This window comes from Carcharhinus amblyrhynchos, chromosome 17 (genome assembly GCF_965287045.1).
Source record: "Carcharhinus amblyrhynchos chromosome 17, sCarAmb.v2.hapA, whole genome shotgun sequence".
NCBI lineage: Eukaryota > Metazoa > Chordata > Chondrichthyes > Carcharhiniformes > Carcharhinidae > Carcharhinus > Carcharhinus amblyrhynchos.
Window position 1 is genome coordinate 47593266 of NC_137340.1, and position 26603 is coordinate 47619868.

The 26603-nt window shown below is 46.6% G+C and overlaps 1 protein-coding gene across 1 annotated transcript in view; it reads left to right on the forward strand.

Moving 5' to 3' along the window:
- The first annotated feature begins 4316 nt into the window (after window positions 1-4316).
- Window positions 4317-26603, forward strand: part of as3mt (arsenite methyltransferase) — a 46203-nt gene continuing 23916 nt past the window's right edge. The window contains exons 1-5 of the mRNA XM_080205920.1: window positions 4317-4385; window positions 15242-15293; window positions 18396-18523; window positions 23184-23334; window positions 25016-25152. Coding sequence (XP_080062046.1) covers window positions 4357-4385; window positions 15242-15293; window positions 18396-18523; window positions 23184-23334; window positions 25016-25152 — 497 coding nt within the window. The 5' untranslated portion in view covers window positions 4317-4356. The remainder of the gene's footprint in view (window positions 4386-15241; window positions 15294-18395; window positions 18524-23183; window positions 23335-25015; window positions 25153-26603) is intronic.

Genomic DNA, 26603 nt, shown 5'->3' on the forward strand with positions numbered 1-26603 from the left:
CTGAAATCAGCAGAGTTTTTAAATTGATAAAGTAGAATCATTGAATTATTTTACTCTGAGATGGTGAGTGTCTGGAATGTGCAGCCAGAGGCAGTAGTAGAGGCAGGTACAATTTTGTCTTTTAAAAAGCGTTCAGACAGTTACATGGGTAAAATGGATATAGAGGGATATGGGTAAAATGGGTATAGAGGTATATGGGCCAAACATGGGCAATTGGGACAAGCTTAATGGTGAAAACTGGGCAGCATGGACAAGTTGGGGTGAAGGGCCTGTTTCCATGCTGCAAACCTCTATGACTTTATGGACACATCTGCCACACAGGAATATCCAGTATTGGAAGATGTTGTTGCAGCCCTTTTCACTGAGACCAACTTTGGGAAAATGCCAGACTTTACTCAGTCTCTCCATTCCTTTCCCTAGTCAATTCCATCTTGAACGAGCAGCCCTGTCCATGTCACTCCCAATGTTGCATTCTTAATGGCAAATCAATTCTTTCATTGTCTGGAAAATGGCCTTTCATGTGTTCCCCAGTTTTACTCTCATTTTTAAACAAAGAAGGGAATAGTCAGTGCACTTTGGGTGATGGCAACTGGACTAGAAAAGAATCAGCTCTACTGAAAAATACATAAGAGTGGGTAACAGACAACAATTGTGTCAGAATTGATTCCTAACAATAAAATAGGCATGATCTGTTTGGCCATGTTACGAAAATCGCTTCCTTAACCATCAAGTCCGAGGATGAGGTTCAAACCGGATCTCGGCTCCGAGATAGGGATCCTACCCCCTGCGCTGCAAGATATCCAGCTTGTTTGTGTCTTACGAGTGCTTTGAAAAATCATACACTGTGGACTGGGGTAAGCACAGTAAGAAGTCCTACAACACCAGGTTAAAGTCCAACAGGTTGATTTGGTAGCACGAGCTTTCAGAACGCTGCCCGTTCATCTGGTAAGTGACATCTAAACACCAAATAGGCAGCCAGCACACTCTCACACAATTTACAGAGGACTAGCAGCTATTGGTGACTTACTAAGTGTTTGGTTTGCTGACACTCAGAGATCAATAGAATCAAATGTACTTTGCAAATTAAAACAACTGCATCTGCCTGAAATTGTGTTTAACATTGGCACAAAGTTGACTTCTTACTCCTTGAACTGTTGTTGTGTGCCTTATCTCCTTGCCCTAAAAATGTTCAATCTTACTGAACCTTGACTATTTATCTGTTTATAGCAGCTGCTTCTAGAAGTGATAAAAGTGCTGTGACCCTCAATTCATCTCCTATCGTATCCTTGAAACGCAAAAACTTGAGATGAAGATTCTAATGGATCTGCAAAACATTAACTTCTGCGCCGAGTAATTTGGAGAATTCGATATTGCACATTCTTCATGAGATAACTGAATTCTTGTACAGGTGAATCATTTCCAAGCAAGTGCATGCCTTGTAAGCACAAATTCCACAAATCTGAATATCGCTGCCCTGATCCTAAATAGCAGTTGAGAATTTTGATAAAATTCAAAAAGACGAACAATGAACCTTTGCTGGCTTTTTACATCTCTGTTTACACCTAACCGTCCCCTCTTTATACACCTAAACTCCTCCTCTAGGTTTCTCTGGTGCATCCATCTTGCAGTAATATAAATCATGTACAGATGGGTGACAGTAGGCCATTTAGTCAATTGATTGTGTTCAGCTATTCAGAAAAATCATAGATTGATCTACATCAACTCTGCTTCCCTGCCCTACCCTCATATTCCTCAATTCCCTTAGTCACCAAAAATCAATCCAGATTCATAGAGGTTTACAGCATGGAAACAGGCCTTTTGGCCCAATTTACTCATGTCACCCCTCTTTTTAACCACTAAGCTGGTCCCAGTTGTGCATATTTGGCCCATATCCCGCTATACTCATCTTACCCATGTAACTGTCTAAACGCTTTTTGAAAGACAAAATTGTACCCGCCTCTCTCACTATATCTGGCAGCTCATTCCAGACACTCACCACCCACTGTGTGAAAAAATTGCCTCATCTGTAACTCTCCCCTCTCACCCTAAACCTATGCCCTTTAGTTTTAGACTCCCCTACCTTCTGGAAAGATATTGACTATCTGCTTGATTTATGCCCCTCTATTTTTCAGACCTCTGCTCTCTTTGTGTCCCTTGGACTTGAATTGAAAGGCTACGGTAGAACCTGGTTTAGCCTCTGCCTCCAGATCTGATTAGAACCTGCACTCATCTGCCAAAACTGTTCATTACTCCTGGAATGCAACAATAATCCCCAATTATTTTTCTTTGGTTATTAGTCCCCTCTGCGGGACCTCTACTGGACAAGGCTGGTGAATTGATAATAGCAAACAAAGAAATGGTGGATGTGCTAGATAATGTTTTTGCATCAATCTTCATAACCGAAGACATTGCAAATATCCTTAATTATCAGATGTGCTGATTTCAAATCACATGGTAGAACTTACAAAAATCCCAATCACCAAGGATCGAGTATTAGAGAAACTCCAGGGGCTAAAGGCGGACAAGTTGCCAGGAGCTGATGAAATGCTAGAGTTTTAATGGCAGTGGCTGCAGAGATAGTGGTTGAAATTTTTCATAACTCAGGAGGGTAGCAGAAGATTGGAAAATAGCCAATGTGACCACCCCCCACTTTATTCAAAAAGGGAAAAAGGCAAAAGGCAGGAAACTATAGGCCAGTTAGTTTAACTTCTATTTGTGAACAACCTGTAAAGATGCTGTTAACACATACATCTGTACACCATAGAGAAATAGCCTAAAGTCAGGTAGACTGGATATAGTCAGGCACATTGCTAACCCACATTATGGGAACAACTGTGATTTTAGTCACAAACACAGGATATAAAATTCACTGATGCTAACAGAGCAATAGTCAGGGACAGTGAAGAGACTGCCTGTTGTGAAGGAATAACACCAGATGTGCTGTGTGCAGTGAGGCACATCCACCTCCTATAAGAATGTATAAGGTCCAGGTTGTAAGAACAAATGGTATGCAAGATGTGTTGTTTCTACAACTGAGCATACTCCCTAAAGGGGAAGAAGGTCACTGAGATAGTCAGGACAGCAGTGATTAAGTTAGCAAAAGATTGATTACAGCTGGTCTGAACTGGACATGTAAACAGTTTTAGATAAGACAGATGGGTACCCATAAGGACTAATCAAGTAAGGGCATTAAATCGACACTATAAATATGCACTCTTGTGATAACAGGAAACATGGTTAGAAGGGGAGTAGAGGGGATGGGAACTTGGGGCACCTTGAGCCTATAGGGGAATGACCACACATAAATGGGATGGGGACCACCAATTAGGAGAGAACAACATATTGTGTAATTGATCAATATGCTTGTAAAAATAGTATAAAACCCCTGCTTAAACTCGATGTAAGGTGTGCCTATTTTTTGGACACCCGGTTTTGCAAGAACGTTAAATAAAATATCTTGCTCCTTCGGAACTTGACTCGACTAAATTGTTTCACTGTGAGCTGCGTTTCTCACATATTATTGGCAAAGTGCTGGAGTCAGTAATCAAAAAGGAAGATTTCAGAAGGGGCGACATGAAATATACCTCTGGAACAAAGGAACAGGGGTGGCACGGTGGTACAGTGGTTAGCACTGCTGCTCCACAGCGCCAGGGACTTGGGTTCAATTCTGGCTTCGGGTCACTGTCTGTTTGCATGTTCTCCCCATGTCTACATGGGTTTTCTCCAAGCGCTCTAATTTCCTCCCTCAGTGCAAAGATGTGCAGGTTAGGTGCATTGGCCATGCTAAATTGCCCCTTTTTGTCAGAGCGATCAACAGCGTATAAATGAAGGGTTATGAGGATAGGGCCTGGGTGGGATTGTTGTCCATGCAGGCTCGAAGGGCCACTGTAGAGATTCTGTGAAATTAGATGGGCACTTCCAGGGCTACAAGGATAGAATAGGAATGACTGGATTCATTAATGAACAGCAAAGTCAGAATAGCCTCCTTCTGAGTCCAATGTGTCTGCCGCTGATTGACAGTTGTAAAGAGTGTGCCTTGCATTATAAAATACAAACAATGTGTCTACATTGTTAACGAAAATCAGAAATGCTGCAAATACAAGGTAGGATTTGAGAGAGAAATGGCAGAGTAACCCTGTTTATGGGAGCCTTTAGGCCAAATTAGCTCCCCCCTAGCAATGTTGCAGTGAATCGGAACTCTCCCATTCACAAATCCCCAAGGTTGGCGGAAATGTCACTGGCTCCGGGATTGGAACCTTGCGATAAATGATTGACAGCCCGCTGCCCGGTTACGTGGCCGCGCGGAACAGGCGATTGCGGAAACACCTTGGACTTGGAGCCTGCAGGAAGGCGGACATGGCGCAGGAGCGGTGTTGTGGCAAAAGGTATTTGTGATTCTATCGCTAACACGAACCCAGCGAATGTGACAGTCGAGTTGGGGAGCGGCAGCTGCATTAAGTGCTGGTAAAGCAGCACAAACTAACTGTTGACAGTGCAAGATGTTGCAAAATCAATTTTGCCTCTCCTGTCTGCTAAACATGTTGGTTTAATGCCCTTTGTTGCAATTAGTTTGCTAAGTAACATTTGTACAAGATACATTGCAGCAACTCGCCAAGGCTTCTTTGGACAGCGCAGAACAGGGACAGCAGATACATGGGAAGACCACCTTCCAAGTCATTCCCCATCCTGCCTTGGAAATAAATTGCCATTCCTTCACTGTGGCTGGGTCAAAATGGGGAACTCCCTGCCTAACAGTGCTGTGGGTGACCTACACCTCATGGACTGCAGTCCTCCAAGGCAGCAGCTCAGCACCACCTTTCCAAGGGGCATTTAGGAATGGACAATAGATGCTGGTCTGACCAGTAACACCCACATCTCGTAAATGAATACCTAAAAAAATCTAGAAGTGTGCGCAATTGGAATTAATTGTATGTTTTTTAACAAGATGTCAGCCTGTGGTTGATGTGCAGAGTTGTGTGTTTAAATATAGGGAGACAGTACAAAAGCAACGGGGCAAGAGTCTAATGTAGATTCACGAAGCTGTTATCAGAATTGAATTGGGCTTTAAAATTAACCGCCTTTTGTGTTTGAACCGTAACTGTTTACATTGAGATTAGAGAGAACCTTCAAGGTCAGGTAGAGGCAATTAGACTTTTCCTGTAGAGCTGAGATGGTTAAATGTTGGATTTAAGATAGTTTCATGAAACTAATTAAAATGGGGGGGAGGGGGAGGGGGGTGGAAAGCAGAAGAATGTGGAATTCTTTACCACAAACTGCAGTTAAAGAAGAATCCATTTATACCTTTCAAACCAATCAAATATTCAGTTAAAAAGGAACTCTGCTGCCCTGTGTGTGACTCCAGTCCCAATCCAACTTGTGCTGCCCTCTGAAGTGACTGAGTGAGACATTCACCTGTTCTAAACCGCAACGGGGAAGGCACTGCTGCCTCACAGCTCCAGGGAACCCGGGATCGATTCCCGGCTTGGGCCACTGTGTGTGTGGAGTCTGCATGTTCTCCCCATATCTGCGTGGGTTTCCTCCAGGTGCTCTGGTTTCCTCGCACAGTCTGAAAGATATGCTGGTTAGGTACACTGGCTATGCTAAGTTCTCCCTCGATGTATGTGAACAGGTGCCGGAGTGTGGCGACTAGGGGATTTTCGCAATAACTTCATTGCAGTGTTAATGAAAGCCTACTTGTGACACTAATAAATAAACTTTAAAAAGAAGCAGCAGGAGTTCACCTTCACCTTCTCAGTGGTGATTACAGATGATGCTAATTGCTCATCTTACCAGCAATGCTCACAGCCTTTGAATAAAATTTAAAAAAGACATAGGAATTAGGTGCGGAAGTGGACAATCCAGCCCTTTGAGCCTGCTCCGCCATTTAACATGATCATGGCTGAACTCAGCTCCATTTTCCTGCCTGTTCCTCACAGCCCTTTATCCTGCTTTCCATCTGAAACATTTCTCTGTCTCTCTCTCTTGAATCTGTTGATTGATTCTGCCTCCACTGCACTCTGGGGCAGCGAGTCCCAGAGATTCACGACCCTGTGAGGGAAGTGGTTTCTCCCCATCTCAGCTTGGAACCTACCTCCTGTCACCCTATATCTGTGACCTCTTGTTCTAGACTGTCCCACAAGGGGGAACATCCAACTTCCTTTAGCATTTTATATCCCTCGATCAGATCCCCCCTCATTTTCCTGAATCCCAGCGAGTACGAGCCCAGGTTATTCACCTCGTACCATGGCCCTTTCATTCCCAGAATCAATCTGGTGAACATCCTTTGAACTGCCTCCAGTGCTATCACATCCTTCCTAAAGTAAGGAAACCACAACTGAACACACTACTCCAGATGTGGTCTCTCTATACAATTGGAACAACATTTCTACTCTTTCAAAATCCATTCCTTTTACAATACGTGCCGAGATTCCATTTGAAGACACGTTATGATTTCCAATTATCAGGAAAGTTGGATGTTTATGTACACGCGAAGGTCAACATCAAAACATGCCACAATGTCAGAGATAAAATATAAAAGTAAATTATATCTGAATACAAAATGATTGTAAAAGGACCTCCAAGCTGCCTGGTCCCTCTGGGCAGAGATAGACTTACAATGAAGTATATTAGAACATAGAAAAACTACAGCACAAACAGCCCTTCGGCCCACAAGTTGCGCCGAACATATCCCTACCTACTGGGCTTACCTGTAACTCTCTATCTTACTAAGTCCCATGTACTTATCCAAAAGTTTCTTAAAAGACCCTATCGAATCCGCCTCCTCCATCACTGCCAGCAGCTGATTCCACACACCCACCAACCTCTGAGTGAAAAACTTACCCCTGACATCTCCTCTGTACCTACGCCCTAGCACCCTAAACCTGTGTCCTCTTGTGGCAGCCATTTCAGCCTGGGGAAAAGCCTCTGAGAATCCAACCGATCAATACCTCTTAACATCTTATACACCTCTATCAGGTCACCTCTCATCCTTTGTCTCTCTAAGGAGAAAAGACCGAGCTCTCTTAACCTATATGCCACCCAATCCAGGCAACATCCGTGTAAATCTTCTCTGCACCCTTTCTATGGCTTCCACATCCTTCCTGTAATGAGGCGACCAGAACTGAGCACAGTACTCCAAGTGGGGTCTGACCAGGGTCTTATACAGCTGCAGCATTATCTCCCGACTCCTAAACTCAATCCCTCGACTGATGCAGGCCAGTACACCATACGCCTTCTTAACCACATCCTCTACCTGCGAAGCCTATTTGAGAGTCCTGTGAACCCGGACCCCAAGATCCTTCTGATCGTCCACACTGCTAAGATTCTTGCCCTTAATATTATCTTCCTTCATCCCATTTGACCTGCCAAAATGAATCACTGCACAGTTATCTGAGTTGAAGTCCATCTGCCACTTCTCCGCTCGGTCTTGCATCCTATCTAAGTCTCGTTGCACGTTCTGACATCCCTCCACACTATCCACAACACCTCCAACCTTTGTGTCATTGGCAGACTTACCAACCCATCCGTTCACTTCCTCATCCAGGTCATTTATAAAAATCACAAAGAGCAAGGGTCCCAGAACGGATCCCTGGGGCACTCCAATGGTGTCCGACCTCCATGCAGAAAAAGACTCATCTACAACCACTTGTTGCTTTCTGTAGGCAAGCCAGTTCTGAATCCACAAAGCAATGTCTCCTTGGATCCCATGCCCCCCACTTTCTCAATAAGCCTTGCATGGGGGACCCGATTGAACGTCTTGCTGAAGTCCATATAAACCACATCTACTGCTCTTCCTTCGTCAGTGTGTTTAGTCACATCTTCAAAAACTCAACGATGCTCATAAGGCCTTTGACAAAGCCATGCTGACTATTTTTGATCATACTATACTTCTCCAAATGTTCATAAATCCTGCCTCTCAGGATCTTCTCCATCAACTTACCGACCACTGAGGTTAGACTCACCGGTCGATAATTTCCTGGGCTATCTCTTCTCCCTTTCTTGAATTGAGGAACCACTTCCACAATCCTCCGGAACCGCTCCTGTCTCCATTGATGACGCAAAAATCATCGCCAGAGGCTCTGCAATCTCTTCCCTCACCTCCCACAGTAACCTGGGGTACATCCCATCCGGTCCCAGTGACTTATCTAACTTGATGTTTTTCAAAAGCTCCAACACACCCTCTTTCTTAATGTCAACATAGTCAAGCTTTTCAGTCCGCCACAAGCTTGTACTACAACCACCAAGATCCTTTTCCACTGTGAATACTGAAGTAAAGTATTCATTGAGCACCTCTGCTATTTCTACCAGTTCTATACAAACTTTCCCACCGTCACATTTGATAGGTCCTATTCCTCCACATGTCATCCTTTTGCTCTTCGCATACTTGTAGAATGCTTGGGGTTTTCCTTAATCTTACCTGCCAAGGCCTTCTCATGACCCTTCTGGCTCTCCTAAGTTCCTTCCTACAAGTCGTATACTCCTTTGGATCCCTAACATTACCTAGCTCCCTGAACCTTTTGTATGCTTTTCTTTTCTTCTTGACTAAATTCATTACAACTTTTGTGCACCACAGTTCCTGTAACCTACCAAAACTTCCCTGTCTCATCGGAACATTGTGTAGAACTCCAGACAAATATTCCTTGAAAATCTGCCACATTACTTCTGTACATTTCCCCGAGAAGACCCCCTCTAATTTCTTGTCTGATGGCTTCATAATTCCCCTTATTCCCGATAAACACTTACCTAAGTGCCTAAGCACTGGATCCTGACCAATGGGAGAGTGGGGGGGAACACCAATCAGAGTCTGAGAATGCTGATGAGCCTATCAGCAACTAATGCAGCACAACATTGGGCTCTGGTGGAGATCCGTTCGAGTGGGAAAACAGTGTACAAGTGGCTCACCGTGGTTAGCACTGCTGCCTCACAGCGCCAGAGACCCAAGTTCGATTCTCGGCTTGGGTCACTGTTTGTGTGGAGTCTGCATGTTCTCCCCGTGTCTGTGTGGGTTTCCTCCGGGTGCTCCGGTTTCCTCCTACAGTCCAAAGTTAGGTTGATTTGTAATGTGAGGGGGACTAGCAGGGTAAATGCATGGGGTTATGGGGATAGGGCCTTGGTGCAGATTTGATGGGCTGAATGGCCTCTTTCTGCACTGTAGGTTTTTATGGTTTGGTGATTTTTGGAGGAGAGAGCAGCAGTGATGAGGCTCTCTCAAAATAAAAACAGTAGCAGCTTCGGTTTCTTCACCAGGACTGGGGAGGCCTAGTATAGACAGGTAGGCAGCCCGAGACAACAGCGAGGTCGTGATCTTATCATGGAGATTGCGAGGGGCCAAGCGAGGAGGGCAAGTGCTGCCCGGCAGTCATCGAGAGAATTTCAACCCCCACGCCAGGGCTGAGACAGGTGGGGGGGTGCAATCTAAATATTAAAAAAAGGCAAGCCAGTTTCTGACCAGCACCAGGGGCCTGAGGAGGCCAGAGCAGCCTGAGCCAATAGTGAGCTTGCCTCGAGTGTGAGGGCCATTGAGGAGACTCTGGTATTGTGGAGGGGTGCAGTTGGATGAGTCAACCAGGCCAGCAGGGCTGAGGAGGGCTGGTGGCAAGGAGGTGAGGGCGAGGTGAGGCAGGGTGAAGAGGTCAGGCAGCCAATGGGTGAGCCAGGATGCTCCCTGAGGCTGTTGTCAAGCAAAGGTGAGGTGCAGGAGCCGAGGTGGAGGTCGTCAAGGGAAACAACGCAGTGACTCAATCATGTCAGCAGGATTGAGGAGGGCTGGGCCGAGGGTGAGGTGAGGAGGCCAGGCAGGCAGGCAGCCAGTGAGCCAGCAGAACAGCGAGGTCACTGAGTAAGAAAGGGCAAACTGAACCCCAGCCAGGGCTGAGGGGGACTTGGCAACAGAGGGCAAGGCCAATAGCCAGGCAGCCGGTGAACCAGCAGAACAGTGAGGTCATCAAGTGAGCAGGAGGAAGCTGAACCTCGGGGCTGAGGGGGACAAATAAAGCCTGTTCTCTCGGAAAATTCATTTGTTAAAATCAAAAAGTCAGTCAATCTGAAGTGACACTATCCATCAAAATCACAGAGAATGGAAGGCAAGGAGAGAGGACGAAGCTCGGTTAAAAAGGGAGTTTGTCATTTTACTTTTGGAAGTTAGAAATACAGAGCAGTGCACAAAACTGCTCATTCCTCCCCATCCACCCCTATTACTGGTGAATTATCTGATAACTTCAGCTTGTCGATTTCTGAAGTGATCACATCACCTGAAAAAATTAAAGAAAAAGTTCAAGAAGAAGAAGTGGACTCTGAAATGGGAATGGAAATACAAGATACTGCTCAAGCTCAATCTTCTGCAGCTGAAGTGAGGGAAGAAACCCACCCTGAAGACATTGCCTTATGACCAAAGCCTGTTCCACTGGGTAAGATTGAATATTCCACAATAAGTAAACCAGAGGGCCTAGGCAGTATGGAAAATTGGAGAAAAGAGTTTGATGCTGGAGGCTGAAAGCAGTTTCAATGTCTTCATGAATCCTATTTTCTGAGAATGAAGAGCGATGGCGTGACAGAAAGGAGAAATTGGTTGATTTTTTTCAGCAGCCTCTAAGGCTGTTGCGTTTGTGAATTATTCCCTGACCCTAGAAAAGGGAAACACATCAACGGGTACTCTAACTGGAGAAATGCTGGAAGAGATCTTACTGATCATCAAACTTCCAAAAGTCATATTAAAGTCCTCTGTGCGCAGGTGCAAAGATGTAGATCATCTGGAAGAACTGATTCTGTGTTATTGGCTCAGTTTGAAAAGGAGTGTTCTTACTGGAGGAAAATACAGAGACATGTTGTTGCCACAAACTGTTGTCTTCTTCGGGATTCCTTCAAGAGGACATAATGAGTCATCAGTGTCAAGTTGAAGAGGTAATTCTTTAGCCTGCCTCGAATATCTCAGTCAACGAGCTTCTCAAAGAACACTTGGAAATCGATCAATATTATGGCTCAGGGAAGACTAACCTTTTAATGGACAGACCCCATGATGACTTTATTGGTATGATGGCAGAGCGGCTCAGAATGGATGAAGCTAAAGATGCCAAATACTATTCCATAATAATTGATTCAACACCGGATGGGAGTCGGGTGGACCAATTAACATTCATTTTAAGATATGTGACCAGCGATGGTGAAACTGTGGGGTGATTTCTGTTCTGTTCAGGTACAATCCCATATTGCTGAGTGCCTGGAGACAACTGTTTTGAAAATTTAGGATTGGATGTCAATAATGATCATGGACAGAGCTTTGCTAATACCGCAAATATAGTAGGAATATATTCAGGGCTACGAGCAAGACTGAACAATGCAAGCCCCTGTGTATTACTCATGGTGTGTTCCAGTCACGCCTTGTATTTATTCTGCAATGCAGCAGCTGAATCAGGTGAGGTGGTTGTAATGACTTCAATAAGGCCCATGAGGTTGGACTGTAGGAGTATGAGCTCCCTGATTGACCATCATTGCTTATTCAATTAGGGAGCCTCAGCTGTATCTAAATATGGGAGTGTAACCTGCGATTCATCTCCATAAGACATTGGGGCAATATTAGCATATAAATGACCAAATGGAGAGGAACGCCCAATAGTCAATAACTCCAGGACTTTGGCCATAGAACGTACACCCACATTGAAAAAGAAGGGTTGGCAGTAATATTTGCATTTAAAAAAAAAGCTCCACCAATACCTGTATGGGTGGAAATGTCACTGATCACAAGCCACTATTGGGACTGCCCAGAGAGGGCAAAGTGATGCCACCGGTAGCATCCGCCTGTATTAATGGCCACCTACAACTATTGATTGGAGACCGGCCAGGAGGCTGAAGGGCAAATACAGGTGCCTTAAGTAGACTACCTTTAGCAAACACCCCACTGATGGTATCCCAAGTGGAAGAGACAGTAATGACTGTGAAGTTTCTGGATACCTCCCAGTGGCTGCACATACTACACGTCTCTGGACTCAAGAGGACCCTGTACTCGCAAAAGTGAAACACTTAGTACTGATGGGGGAAATGGAAAGGCCAGTACAACCCCAATTCCACCCTTTTTGGAGTAGAAGAGAACAGCTCGCAGTAGAAGATGGAATACCGATAAAGCGGTGGGGGAGGGGGGCCACGAGTGGCTGTTCTGTGTCAGGAGCGCCGAGCCATACTGCCTGAACTACATCACGGCCATCCGTCCAAATGAAGATGGTGGCCAGGAGCATGTCTGGTGGCCCGGAATGGAGGCAGACATAGCAGTGCTTGTGGGTCAGTGCCAAACACAGATTCCTTACAGCCGTGTGAATGCCCGATAGATCATGGAGACGGCTGCCTGGATACTCTTGGTCATAGTGGATGCCCACTCCAAGTGGATGGACTTGCGGAGAGTGCGTTCAGTGACCACAATAACTTCGCACCTCATTTGCGACGCATGGGATCGTGGAAATGGTAGTCTCTAACAAAGGACGGGCTTTTGCCAGCCCAGAATTCACCCAGTTCGTGAAGTCAAATGGGATTTAACAAATCAGGAAGGCACCATACCATCCATCGTCAAACGACCTCACGGGGAGAGCGGTCCAGACACTAGAAGCTGGGTTAACAAAACAACCAGTAGCATCAATGGACTTCAAGCTGTCCCATTGGTTATTTGATTGTAGTATACCCCCTCCAGGTCACTATGGGAATGGCACCCTCAGAGTTCCTTATGGGTGGACAACTCCGCACCAGATTCAGTTTTCTCTTCCCAAACCTGGCGGGTGGAAAAGCAACAAGGAGCTGAAAGGAAAGGCCACAACAAAGCAGCCAGGAGAGACAACGGAAGGCCGGTGTAAAGGTTTGGGTAAAGAATTCCACCAGTGGTCCCGCACGGCTACCTGGAATGGTGGAATCTAGGATGGGCCCTTTATCCTACAAAATAGGCCTGGGGTGAGGCCATTCAGAAAATAACACCTGGGCCAGGTGTGGGCCTTGAAAGTACAGCCCGTCCCCGAGCCAACTTTTCCCAGCGGGCCGAGAACCGAGGGGAGTCTTCCCGGACTGGCCAGCCCTGACTCTCTATCCCCCGTAGTTAGGGCCAGGGAATCCAAAATGGACACTGCAGACGAAGGCACGGCGACTCGCCTGCCGCCTGAGGAAGGGAGAGAGCCAGACGTAAGAGACGGGCGCCTGTTAAATCCCCGCCTCCCATGTTGGATGCCGAGTTGGAGGATCCGGACCCAGTGCAGAAACATCGCAAGAGGCCAATGAGGCGTGTGAACCGCTTGGTCCTGGGACGGGTGGGGGCGGTGTAAGGACCTCAACGAGGCCAATGGCCTCTTGGAGTACGAGCTCCTTTATTGGGCAGGCAATTAGGACCGCAGTCAGGGAGCCTCACGTGTTTGAGTATGGGAGCACCAGGCCCACTGGCATTCCGGATTCGGACTGTGTACCTGAACCTTTCTCAGGAGCGGAATAGGATTTGTAAATGAAGGGAACGTGAGGAAGAGACACCGCCTCTGAGGAGTTACTTCAGCGGCCGTACATTTTCTTAACTCTGTTCGAAATGTGTGTGCCTTCATTTTAGCTTCCGTGCGTCAGTGGGACTTGCTGCAATCGTGCTCGGAGCAGGCAGGTGGAACACATTTGACAGTCAAAAGAATTTGTGACACCAGTTTTCCAGTAGTCTGTCCTTCACATTTTGTTTTATCCGTTGTGTGAAATGAATCCAGGCCAGCTGTGGAATTTTGGGATGACTGGAAAGTTGTCTTTTGGTTCCCATTGGGAACAAATGATTTTCCAGATGTTCTGCCCCTCACCCTATGGCGGGGGGGGGTTGGTGGTGAACCCTCAGATGCTCACTCTGTTATCCCAGTGACTATTCACACATGAATTAGTGCATTTATTTAGTTTAGTTACTTATTAGTCACGAGTAAGGCTTACATTACGATGACATTACTGTGAAATTCCCCAAGGTCCAGAGCCTATTCGGGTAAATATACCTAACCAGCACGTCTTTAAGATTGTGGGAGGAAACCGGAGCATCCGGAGAAAACCCACACAGACATGGGGAGAACATGCAAACTTCGCACAGGCAGTGACCCAAGCGGGAATCGAACCTGGGACCTTGGCGCTGTGAGACAGCGGTTTTAATCACTGTGCTACCATACCACCCTATTTACATGGTCTCTTTCACCACTCCTGGAACCTCCAAAACTGTTTACAACCAATAAAGTCCTTTTTGCAGTGTAGCCATTGGTGTGATGTAGGAAATGTAGCGGCTAATTTACACACAGCAAGATCCCGCGACCAACAATGTGAGAATGGCAGGATAATCAGTTTGTTCCTTTGTGATTTTGCTGGAGGAATAAATGTCAGTCTGGATTCTGAAACTCTCCTGCTCCTCTTCGAAATAATGCCATAATAATAATTACGTTCTGTTCCTAGGATACCTTCCAGCTCCACAATCTTAGCTTCTCAAGAGGCTAAGACTGAAGCTCAGTCTTCTGAGCACTGTAACCATGGCAGCCATTCCCAAAGCTTTGGAACTCCTTCCCCACTTCCAGTCGCTTCTGGTTGAACTCTTGCTGTGAGTTATTTCAGGCCGATGCTTCCTTTGATTCCCTGAAATTTGTAAACCCTTCATTGGGAAGAACCTATAACATTATGTACATCGACTGTTAGTATGTGGGGCTGTTAACTCACAAACTGTGGGTGTACCTCCAGCACAGGGGCTGCCGTGGTTCATGAAGTTGGCTCACTACCACTTTGTCAAGGGCAGTTAGGAATGGACAATGAATGCTGGCCCAGCTAGTGGCACCCACGTTCTGTGAAAATATAAAAGGGTGGCACAGTGGTTGGCACCAGGGACCCGGGTTCGATTCTTGGCTTGGGTCACTGTCTATATAGAGTTTGCACACTCTCCCCGTGTCTGTGTGGGTTTCCTCCGGGTGCTCCAGTTTCCTCCCACAGTCTAAAGATTATGGGTTAGGTGCATTGGCCATTACTAAATTGACCCTAGTGTCGGGGGATTAATGTGTGGATTATGGGGATATGGTCTGGATGGGATTGTGGTTGATGTAGACTCGCTGGGCCTCCTTCTGCACTGTGGGGATTCTATGGATCCTATGGAATTAGAACTTCCCTACATATATTTCTTTTTCCCCCTGTGTCAATGCACACAATCCAAAATGTCTTTTTTTTTTAAGAAACTCAAATAGCCAAGGACAATATTTGATCACAAGTTTTACAATATCTTTTCTAGTTCCTCGTCATCTGAATGTTCGCAAGATTTGGGAATTCATGAAGATGTGAAGGTAAAGTACTTTAGATGAACATGTTACCCTTCTGTTGATCTTGTTTTTAATTGTCAAAGCACCGATCTTGGATTGGATTGGATTTACTAAATGTACATTGGGGTTTCTCACAGTGACTGTTGAGGGAGGGGAGAGGGGCAACACCAAACTATAACTCTCTCACTCCTCAGCTTTTGGGCGATGGCATGGTGAATAATTAACGTAACAACTCAAACTATCGTTTGGCTTTAATGCTTAACAATGTGTACAGTGCCAGGGCTAGGAATTTGGCCATCACTTTGGAACTCAAATGGGACGGGCACTAAATGCTGGCCAGCCAGTGATGCCCATGTTCCACAAATGAATAAAAAATAAAAATCTGGGTTTGGATACATGCAGAGTAAAAGGCCTAAATCCAATGTCAGAATTTACCCATTGTTCCCTCATTGTTCCTTCATTGTTTTGTGCTCAGAGTTGCTCAGTGCATGGCCTTACCTGAAGCAGAATAGGTGAGCCACTGTATCAGTTTTTGGTTTGTACGGAGTTAGTGGTGACTGCCGGGGATTGTAGAATGGTCACAGCACAGGAGGAGGCCATTTGGCCCATCATATCTGTGCAAGCCCAGAACAAGTCGCCCATCCTTTCCCTGTTACCCTGCAGATTTTTCCTCTTCAGAGAATAATTGGGTTCAGCGCCTGTGGGCAAGAGAGAGAAAGATTAGCCCTGGATTATTTTTCAGTCGGGGTGTTGTGTGAGTAAGGGATTAGGTTCATCAGCCCTAACAGCCTTCGTGGAGAGTGGTTACTAAGAGAGCTATTGGATGGTGTTCCAAGCCTGGGCTCAACCTGTTGGGGAGGAAAGGAGAAATACAAGGAAGTTCTTCCAATGTGTCCCCCATGTGTTAGAGACATTGGGGATGATGCTCTCTTTCTCAGCTGCTCAGTTTGTTAGGTCATTGCTCGAGTCCTGCTCCAGAGACTTGAGGATAGGTAAACGTAAATTTTCTGTTGTTTTTACCATCTGATTAGTTTGATTATATGAATGATTAAGCATTTTCTGTAACTCACTATGAAACATTGGCAGTGGTATAGCGGTTAGCACTGCTGCCTCACAGCACCAGGGACCCGGGTTCAATTTTTGGCTTGGGTCACTGTCTGTGTGGAGTTTGCACATTCTCCCCATGTCTGCATGGGTTTCCCCCAGGTGCCCTGGTTTCCTCTCACAGTCCAAAAGATGTGTCGGTTAGGTGCTAAATTGCCCCTTAGTGCACCCAAACAGGTGCTGAAGAGTGGCGACTAGGGGATTTTCACAGGAACTTCATTGCAGTGTTAATGTAAACCTACTTGTGACACTAATAAATAAAATAAAATTTAAATATCTTTAATCTTTAATCATGGAGGTTGTGATTAGTGAACAAGCCCGATTTCAGTCTAGTGGCCCGTTGAGATGAAGGAGGAGCCACTCAGGTGGCCCACTCACCAGCCCAGGTTGCAGCAAAGGGTTTCTCTGAGCAGGAATTTCCAGCGAATGTGGAACTCCCCGTCACAAGGAGAAACTGGGGCAAATAGCCTAGCTCAGTGCTTCCCGCTGTACGAATCCTGAAAATTGCCGTGATCCCCTGAGTGGGACGGGGGTCAGACAGAAACCCGTTGCCTGAGGTCCCAGTCTGACTGCACCCGAGTGTCAGAAACCCTTCTCTGGCTCTGAGAGAGAGGCTGCCGTAACTCAGCCAAGCACCAGTTTCCCGTCACCACCGCCCTTTATTGTGCACCAAAGGAAAAGGCTGCTTCTGAGGCTTACAGTCGGGTAATCTTCACCTCGGGTCATCCACCTCCAGTCTGGGTAAAGTGACTAATTCCCCCCTCCACAGCTCGCTGCTTCCCATTGGGAACTCTCCTCTCGCTCAGTAAGACAATTCATACACTTCAAAACCCACGGCTTGATTGATTGGTGATCTCCTGTGGCCTTTGTGGTCATCATAAGACAGGCCAATCCGGTTACATGTTAACATGAGGAATTACAACAATCTGTATTTGGATTTGTAAGTGTTATCCTCACTGTGAGGATATGAGCAGCGCCATGATTTATACTGGCAGCTGCCTTGTTGACGTAATTGTTTGGGCTCACTTGGCGTAATGGCCTCACCGGTGTAGGGCTTCACTCATGAGGATCACATACGGTTCCCAACAGCAGGGGAGCAGATATGCTGGCCTCGCTGGTGGAACCGGAGGCCATTGGGATGGTCAGGACAAGGCTGCACAAGTGACCTTTGGGCAGTGTCAACCTGGCACCCTGGCACTGCCCACCAGGCACCTGGCAGTGTCAGGGCAATGATGGGGAAGTGTGGGGGTACTCTGCAATGGGGATTGGCCAAAGCAGCGAACATCCGGGGAGCAGGAGGGGGTTAGCTGGGCAGTGCTCAGAGAGTGGGAGGGTATCAGGGCGGTGATCGTCTGAGGAGGCCAGCAATCATCCAGGAAGGCCAGTAATCTTGGGGGAGGGGGGGCAGATCAGTAGAGGGGGGGGGCGGGGGGGAATGATGGGCAATATCCGGTGCTGAGAGGAGTGACAAACCTCTGTGTATTATATCCACTTGTACACAGTGCACTGAGAGATCATGGTGCATCCGCAATGGTGCCCCTCACAATTTGCAGCCGGCTTCTCAGTGAGAATAGAGTCTGTTCACTCCATCCACTGGCGTGAATCACACTTTATCTGGGCAATGAGCGGGCCACATGAGTGGCCCTCCTTTGTCTCAGACCGCAAGATTGAAATTGGGCTTGTTCACTAACCGTGACCCCCATGAATAAGATTAAATACATTTAATACATACTGAGTATTCCATAATGAGTTACAGAAAATGCCTAATCATTCATATATTAACAGAATTGTCATCAATTTCAGATGGTAAAAACAGAAGACAATTTATGTTTACCTGTCCTCGAGTCCCTGGACTGGGATTTGACCCTGCCAGGGTTGTGACCCTCTGTTTGGAAAACCCTGGCCTATCCGAAAGGGAAAGCCGAACAAATGCTTGTGGGAGAAGGAAATAGAGGGATATTTTCATGGGGTTATCTGTTGGGTCGAATGTCTGGTTTTGTGATGGAAATACTTTGTCAGTAGGATTATTATGGAAAAAGGCTGAAGAAGGCTGAAGATCTGGTACTGAACGCATGTCAAACTCCTGCCAAATCTCTCCCAAAGGACCTGCGGGACGCACTGAAAGATGTTCATGAAGAAGTGAGCTCCAGGTCTGTCATCAAACCAATATATTTCTTTTCTGCTCAGTTTTTTACTATTGATATCAATCTACCCCCACCCCTACAGCAGTTAAGGTGACTCACCACCACCTTCTCAAGGATAGTCAGGGATGGGTAATGAATGTTGGCCCAGACAGTGATGCCCACGTCCCGTGAATGAATTCAAAGAATATGAGTGCAGGTTACTATTGTATTGGTGCTTTCAAATTGAATTGGGTGGCGCAGTGGTTAGCACTGGTGCTTCACAGTGCCAGGGACCCAAGTTCGAAATCCCGGCTTGGGTCACTGTATGTGTGGAGTCTGCACGTTCTCCCCATGTCTGCGTGGGTTTCCTCCAGGTCCTCTGGTTTCCTCCCACATCCAAAGATGTGCAAGTTAGGTGGATTGGCCATGCTAAATTGCCCCTTAGTGTCGGGGGACTAGCTAGGGTAAATGCATGGGATTACGAGAATAGGGCCTAGGATGGATTTGTGGTCAGTGGGGCGAATGGCCTCTTTCTGCACTGTAGGATCCTGTGAATGGATCCTTCGTCTCAATCAGCTAACTAATTCTTTTATAATGACTGGAGGGGAATGCTTAGCTACACCATTTTGCTACTAAAGTGAAACTGGGATTAAATTTTAAAAAGTGCTGGAAGTTTTGAATTGAATCAGACGCCTCTTCAGAACTCAAAGTTGCGTTTACGTTTATCGTTGCTAAGTCTACAATCTGTAAGTGACCACAGCTCAGGGTCATTCAGTGTTTAATTGCTGTTTAAGGAAGGTTGCAGATTGCTTGTAACTGGTTTCAGGTTAGGAAAGAAGCTTTGTAAACTGATTGTCTTTTGTTCTTGATGCTGTATTGAAGCTTAAACATTAAAACGTAGAGGGAAATAAGCACCTGAAATTACTGTGTACTTTCTAAATAGTTCAATGATAGCGAGGATGAGTAACCTAGGCTGATTCCTCAGTGCAGTACTGAGGGAGTGCAGCATTGCCCGTCATGGTTTCATGGTCATCAGTAGGTTCTTAATTACAGATTCTTAAAATTGAATTCAAATTCCACCGTCTACCGTGGTGGGATTCGAACCTGGGTCCTCAGAACATTTGCTGAGTTTCTGGGTTAATAGTCAAGTGATAACACCCACTAGGCTATTGCCAGATGCTGGGGAATTTGGCAATGTTAATGTTGAATGTCACGGGAAGACTGTCTCCATTTGAAGATGGCTGTTACTTGGCAAATTTGTGGTTTGAATGTTACCTGCCCCTTACCAGCCAAGTCTGGGTGTTATCAGGGTGTTGCTGCACGTGAGAATGGACTGTTTCTGAGGAGTCTTGAGTGTTTCAGATTGCGGTTATCGATAATCAACCCTATTCTTGGCCGAGTGATGGAGGGAAGGCCATTGCTGAAGCAACTGAAGGTCATGGAGTCTAGGACACTAACCCCAGGAACTCCTGCAGTGGTGCGGTGGCATTGTCGCTAGGCTAGAAAACCAGAGACTCAGGGTAATGCTGTGGGAACCCGGGTTTGAATCCCACAATGGCAGATAATAACGTTTGAAATCAGTAAAAATCTGATGTCTAACGACTATCAAGAAACCATTGTCGATTGGTGTAAAAACCCATCTGGTTCATTAATATCCTTCAGGGCAGGAAATCTGCCATCTTTACACGGTCTGGCCTACATGAGACTGCAGAGTCACAGCATTGTGGTTGACCCTTAAATGCCCTCAGGGATGGGCAATAAATGCTGGCCCAGCCAACAACACTCACATCCCGTGAACAAATAAAAAATGTTCCTCTGTGTTAGGTCTGACTTCAGCCAACGGAGAGTTTTCCCACTGATTCCCATTGATCTTGGTTTTTTTGATGTTTATTTGAAACTAAACTTGGTGAATGCTGCCTTGATGGTCAAGGGCAACCTTTCTAGACTCGTCTCTGGAATTCAGATCTTTTGCCCAAGATTGGACGAGGTTGTTACAAAGTTTGGAATGAGGTAGTCCTCACGGAATTCAATTCCTGTGCCATTCTGATTTGTTTTGAATGTTGTAGAATTCTGGGTGAGGAGCCAGCAACGATGGCATCAGTAAGAGGGACCAGAGTTAGTTGTAATGGTGCCACTGTGTTACAGATCACCTAGAAGGCCAAGTTGCCATGGCAACGAGCTGTTTGCCACTCTTTAACAAGCACGTTGTAGTCTAGAGCTATGGATAGTGATAGTGGGTTTGCTCTGGTTTCTTCCAAAGATGTGTGGATTAGGCCGATTGGCCATGCAAAAAATGCTGGTCACTCTCAGAGGAATAGCAAGGTAAATAAATGGGGTTTCGAGGATCGGGCCTGGGTGGAATTGTTGTCAGTGCAGCTTTGATGGGCTGAATGGCCTCTGCCTGCACTGTAAGGATTCTATAATTCTATGAATGATAGAAGCTCCAACTTTGTTTCTATCGCTTGGGTTACCAGGAATGTTTTATACATTTGGTGTGTGTTGGGAGGGTGTAGCAGTTGTTAACTTCTTGATTTGATTTATTATTGTCACACGTATGAGTATACAGTGAAAAGTATTGTTTCTTGCACATTACACATAGCGAGGGAAGGAAAGGAGAGAGTGCAGAATGTGGTGTTGGTCGTAACTAGGGTGTAGAGAAAGATCAACTTAATGCGAGGTAGGTCTATTCAAAGGTCTGACAGCAGCAGGGAAGAAGCGTTCTTGAATCATTTTGTATGTGTCCTCAGATTTTTGTATTTTTTTTCCCCCATGAAAGAAGGTGGAAGAGAGTATGTTTGGAGTGCGTGGGGTCCTTAATTATGCTGGCTGCTTTTCCGAGGCAGTGCGAAGTGTAGACAGAGTCAATGGATGGGAGGCTGGTTTGAGTGATGGACTGGGCTTCGTTCACAACCCTTTGTAGTTTCTTGCGGTCTTGGACAGAGCAGTAGCTGCACCGAGCTGTGATACAACCAGAAAGGATGCTTTCTATGGTGCATCTGTATAAGTCGGTGAGGGTTGTAGTGGAGATGCTAAATTTCCTTAGTCGCCTGAGAAAGTAGAGGCGTTGGTGGGCTTTCTTAACTATAGCGAAGGCATGGAGGGACCAGGACAGGCTGTTGGTGATCTGGACACCTAAAAAAGTTTGGGCATGTTATAAACGCACCTTCATTGTCTCTCCAGTCCTGAGGTGGGACTTGAACCAGATCGGAGGCAGAGTCGCTACCCTTTGCCCCACAAGATAAGATGTCAGATAACCTCTCCAATTCAAGATAGATGGTGAGGGTGTGAGGTTCAGACTCTGATTGTGAGAGTGATTCCTTTAATTATTAACAGTGCTGGCATTGCGTGTTATCGTGGTCACTGCTGTAATGACTCTCTCCCTACAGCCAACAGATTTGAATGTTTCCTTGCTCTGCATTTGGACCGTGAGGATCTAAGACACAGAGAGGGCAAAGGTTAAAAGATGTTTCCTTTGCCAACAATGGAGTGAAACCACCTCCCAGCAAAAAGTCATTGATGTTTAGACAAAGAACTGGTTAGCAATTCGATTGGTCAAAGATATTCAATGTCTGCAGACTGCAGCTTGATGTGGGACCTCAGGTGGGGTATTGGAGTGGGAGTGGCTGGTGGGGTGGGCAGAGCAGTGGGTAGGCAGAGCTGGTGGGTCTACATAAAAACATAGGAACAGGAAGCTGTTTAGCTCTTTGAGCCTGTTCCGCCATTCATTACAATCATTGCTGGTCACCCAACTCAATAGCCTAATCCTGCTTTCTCCCCATAACCTTTGATCCCATTCTTCCCAACTGCTATATCCAGCTGCCTCTTGGATACATTGTAATTTGGCATCAACTACTTCCCGTGGTAATGAATTCCACAGGCTCACCACTCTGAAGAAATGTCTCCTCACCTCCGTCCTAAATGGTCCACCCTGAAGTGGGGTGGGTGGGGCCAGTGGGGTGGGTGGGGCAGGCCAGGCAGATAGGGCCAGTGGGGCAGGTGGGGTCAGTGGGGTGGGCGGGGCCAGTGGGGCAGGCAGGGCCAGTGGGGTGGGTGGGGCCAGTGGGGCAGGCAGGGCCAGTGGGGTGGGTGGGGCCAGTGGGGCAGGCAGGGCCAGTGGGGCAGGCAGGGTCAGTGGGGTGGGTGGGGCAGGCGGGGCAGATAGGGCCAGTGGGGTGGGTGGGGCCACTGCGGTGGGTGCCTGTGAAGACATTCAGCCTGCGGTTGAATAGTGTTGATGAACTTTGCCTCAAGAGGTCAAAGGGAATGAACTTGGACACGGGGAGAAAGGCAGAATGGTCAATACCACACACCTGCTGTGTGATTGGTTAGTTCCTCTGTTGACCTCAGTATCAGACATTGACGCTGTGGACTGCTCAGAGTCAGTGACGAGGGTGGGGGTGAAGAGCTGATTGGCCCTTCACTCTCAGATCCTGGACAGTAACAATGAATGGAGCACAGACAGAAGGTGATTCCGTAAGGAATTAGATATGTTCCTGAAATAGGAAAAAATCCAGGACTGTGCGGAAAGAACAGAGGAGTAGGAGCCATTTTCTAGCTGTGTTAAAGAGCCGGCACAACGTGGGCTGAATGGCCTCTTGTTCTGTGTGAATTGTAATTCTCTAAATGTCCCTGTGCTGTGTCCGTGAAAAGGTTTCCGATTTGAATGTCCTTCCGTGCTCTCTGGCAGGTATTACGGATGTGGACTCGTGGTTCCCGAATGTTTGGAGAATTGTTGGATTCTGGACCTGGGAAGTGGGAGTGGCCGGGATTGCTACATGCTGAGCAAGCTGGTTGGAGAGAAAGGCCATGTGACTGGGGTTGACATGACCAATGAACAGGTATTGTTTCATCTTGGGAATGTACTGTAAGCAGTCAGCTCCTGAAGGGTGCCCGCGCGTGTGTGTGTCTGTGTGCATGTGCTCCTGTGTGCACATGCACACATGTATCCTGTGTTTGTGTGCTCATGTTTGCGCACACATGTGCAGTGTGCACGTGTGTCCGGTTGTATGTGCTCATGACTGTATGCATGCACACATGCTTGTGTGTGTGCACGTGTGCCTGTGAGCATGTGCCCATTTGTACGCTTTTGCAAGCTCGTGTGTGCTTGTGTGTTCACATGTTCATGTCTGTGCACGTTTGTGTTTGCGCATGCACACTCGTATGCATTTGTGTACTCGTGTGTGTGCGTGCGTTTGTGTGTCCTGACTATGGCTCACTCAGTAACACCCTCCGCCCTGAGTCAGCAGCCTTTGGCACAAGGTCTGGTTCGATGCTCTGTTGAGGTACTGAGGGAATGCTGCAGAGTAGGAGGTGCCGTCTTTCAGATGAGACACTAAATCAATGCTTCATCTTTCCCTTCAGATGGATGGGGAATTGCAATGTTAGGAAGGGGGTCAGGGTTATTCCTAATATTTGCCCCTCAACCAACACGGCTAAAAACAAATGATTTGACCATTAATGTGTTACTGTAAGTGGGAGCTAGCTGTATACAGAGTGGTTGCATTGTTTCCCTGCATTGAAACAGTGACAGGCTATTCCCCTCCAACTCGATTTTCAAGTTTGCTGACAACACCACCATAGTGGGCCGGATCTCAGACAATGATGAGACAGAGTACAGGAATGAGATAGAGAATCTGGTGCTGCAGCAATAACCTCTCGATGTCAACAAAACGAAGGAGATTGTCATCAACTTCAGGAAGCGTAGTGGAGAACATGTCCCTGTCTACATCAATGGGGACAAAGTAGAAAGGATCGAGAGCTTCAAGTTTTTAGGTGTCCAGATCACCAACAACCTGTCCTGGTCCCCCCATGCTGACACTATAGTTAAGAAAGCCCACCAACGCCTCCATTTCCTCAGAAGACTGAGGAAATCTGGCATGTCAGCTACAACTCTCTCCAACTTTCACAGATGCACCATAGAAAGCATTCTTTCTGGTTGTATCACAGCTTGGTATGGGCTCCTGCTCTGCCCAAGAACACAAGAAACTACAAAAGATTGTGAATGTAGCCCAATCCATCACGCGAACCAGCCTCCCATCCATTGACTCTGTCCACACTTCCCATTGCCTCGGCAAAGCAGCCAGCATAATTAAGGACCCTGCACACTCTGGAAATTCTCTCTTCCACGTTCTTCCGTTGGGAAAAAGATACAAAAGTCTGATCGTGTACCACCTGACTCGAGAATAGCTTCTTCCCTGCTGCCATCAGACTTTTGAATGGACCAACCTGCATTAAATTGATCTTTCTCTACACATTAGCTATGACTGTAACACTACATTCTGCACTCTCTCATTCCATTCAATATGAACGGTATGCTTTGTCTGTATAGCACGCAAGAAACACTGCATACTACTACTTGTGACAATAATAAATCAAGTCAAATTATGGGAGGCATTAGACAAATGCAACTCTTTCTCAACTTTGTTAGTATTGTTGATTGATGAGACTTGAGCTGTTGTTTTAATGTCTTGGTGGTCCTCACAAACACTCTTTGTTCTTGTCCCCACATGTCTCCTGCAGATACTAATCTCTCGAAAGTTTATTGACTATCACACTCAGAAGTTTGGCTTCAGTAAACCCAATGTGGATTTCCTTCAGGGTTACATTGAAAAACTCGGTGATGTCGGAGTGAAGGACAACAGCTTTGATATTGTTATGTATGTAAACAGCAGGGCAATTTCCTCCTGTCAGTCATCAGGGAGCAGCAGTGAAAGTTTTCTGCCCAAAACCCAGGCTGGTCGGGAGAGCAGAGCTTTCTGGGAGGTGTCTTTGATGGTTGGGTCAACGTGCCGGCGTTAAATGATGGAATATTCCGATTCACCGCAAAACTGCTGGTTGTTCCAGCACTCACTGCCTGTCTCTCGTTGCCCTTCAGAAGGGGCTGATGAGTCACATTCTTCAACTGCCGTGAGGTGTAGGTGCACCCACAGTGCTGTTAGGCAGGGATTTTGACCCAGCGACAGTGAAGGAACGGCAATAAATTTCCAAGACAGGCTGGTGAGCGACTTGGAGGGGAACTTGCAGGTGGTGGTGTTGCTATTTATCTGCTGCCCTTTGGCCCTCTCAGGTGGTAGAGGTTTTGGCTTTGGAAGGTGCTGTTGAAGGAGTGTTGGCGAATCGATGCAGTACAACTTGTACACGCTGCGGCCAATGTGCATCCTCTGTGGAGGGAGTGAATGGTGGGCGGGGAGCCGACCCAAGCGGGCACCCCTGTGCCCACCTGATTCAACACACAAGAATTGGGCCCCCGACGCACCACAGCCAAAAGCAGGAGCTTTTCCTGAGCTCAGATACCTGGTTCCAGCAGGGCTATTGATTGTCTACTGACCATTCAGAGTTATTTCCTGCCCTAAAAACGATAGTGTTACCCAGTAACGTGATTGGAACAACACAAATAACCCACTGACACACAGATTTGTGAATTAGAAATCAAATGATTTTAAAATGAGGGTAAATGGAATAACATTGAGAGGTAATTTCAGCTGGTTGTGTGTGTTCTGCCTCATGCAGTGAACTGGCATCTTTGCACTAAAGCAGAATGGAGTGGCCCAGCTTCTTCTCTAGGTGAACACTGTGGTCTGTCTGGTGCCAGGCAGAGGGAGGAACAATTTGGTGCCCTATAAGGTGGTGATGCGGTGATATTGTCACCGGACTCGTAACCCAGAGACCCAGGTTCGAAGCCAGTGAAAATCTGGAAGCTGATGACAATGTAACGATTGTTACAAAAACCCATCTGGTTCACTCATGTCCTTTCAGACAAGGAAATCTGTCACCCTCCCCCAGTCTGGCCTACATGTGACTCCAGAGCCACAGCAAGGTGGGTTGACTCTGAAATGGCCTCAGTTCAAAGGATGGGCACCCGTGCCAGCCACGCCCACACCCAATCAAAGAATGAAAAAAACTGTAATTACACACTCCTTTCTATGTGTGAGTGTGGCCGCATTCACACTACAGATATGGCATTGGTGTGAAACCGAAATCTGCAGGACCTGACCAGAGTGAAGTAGAGGCAGAAGTGTGATTTCACTGTGAGGCTGGAGGCATTTGGGCTTCTGGTCTTGCTGTCATTTGGGTGACATGATGGCGTAGTGGTTAGCACTGCTTCCTC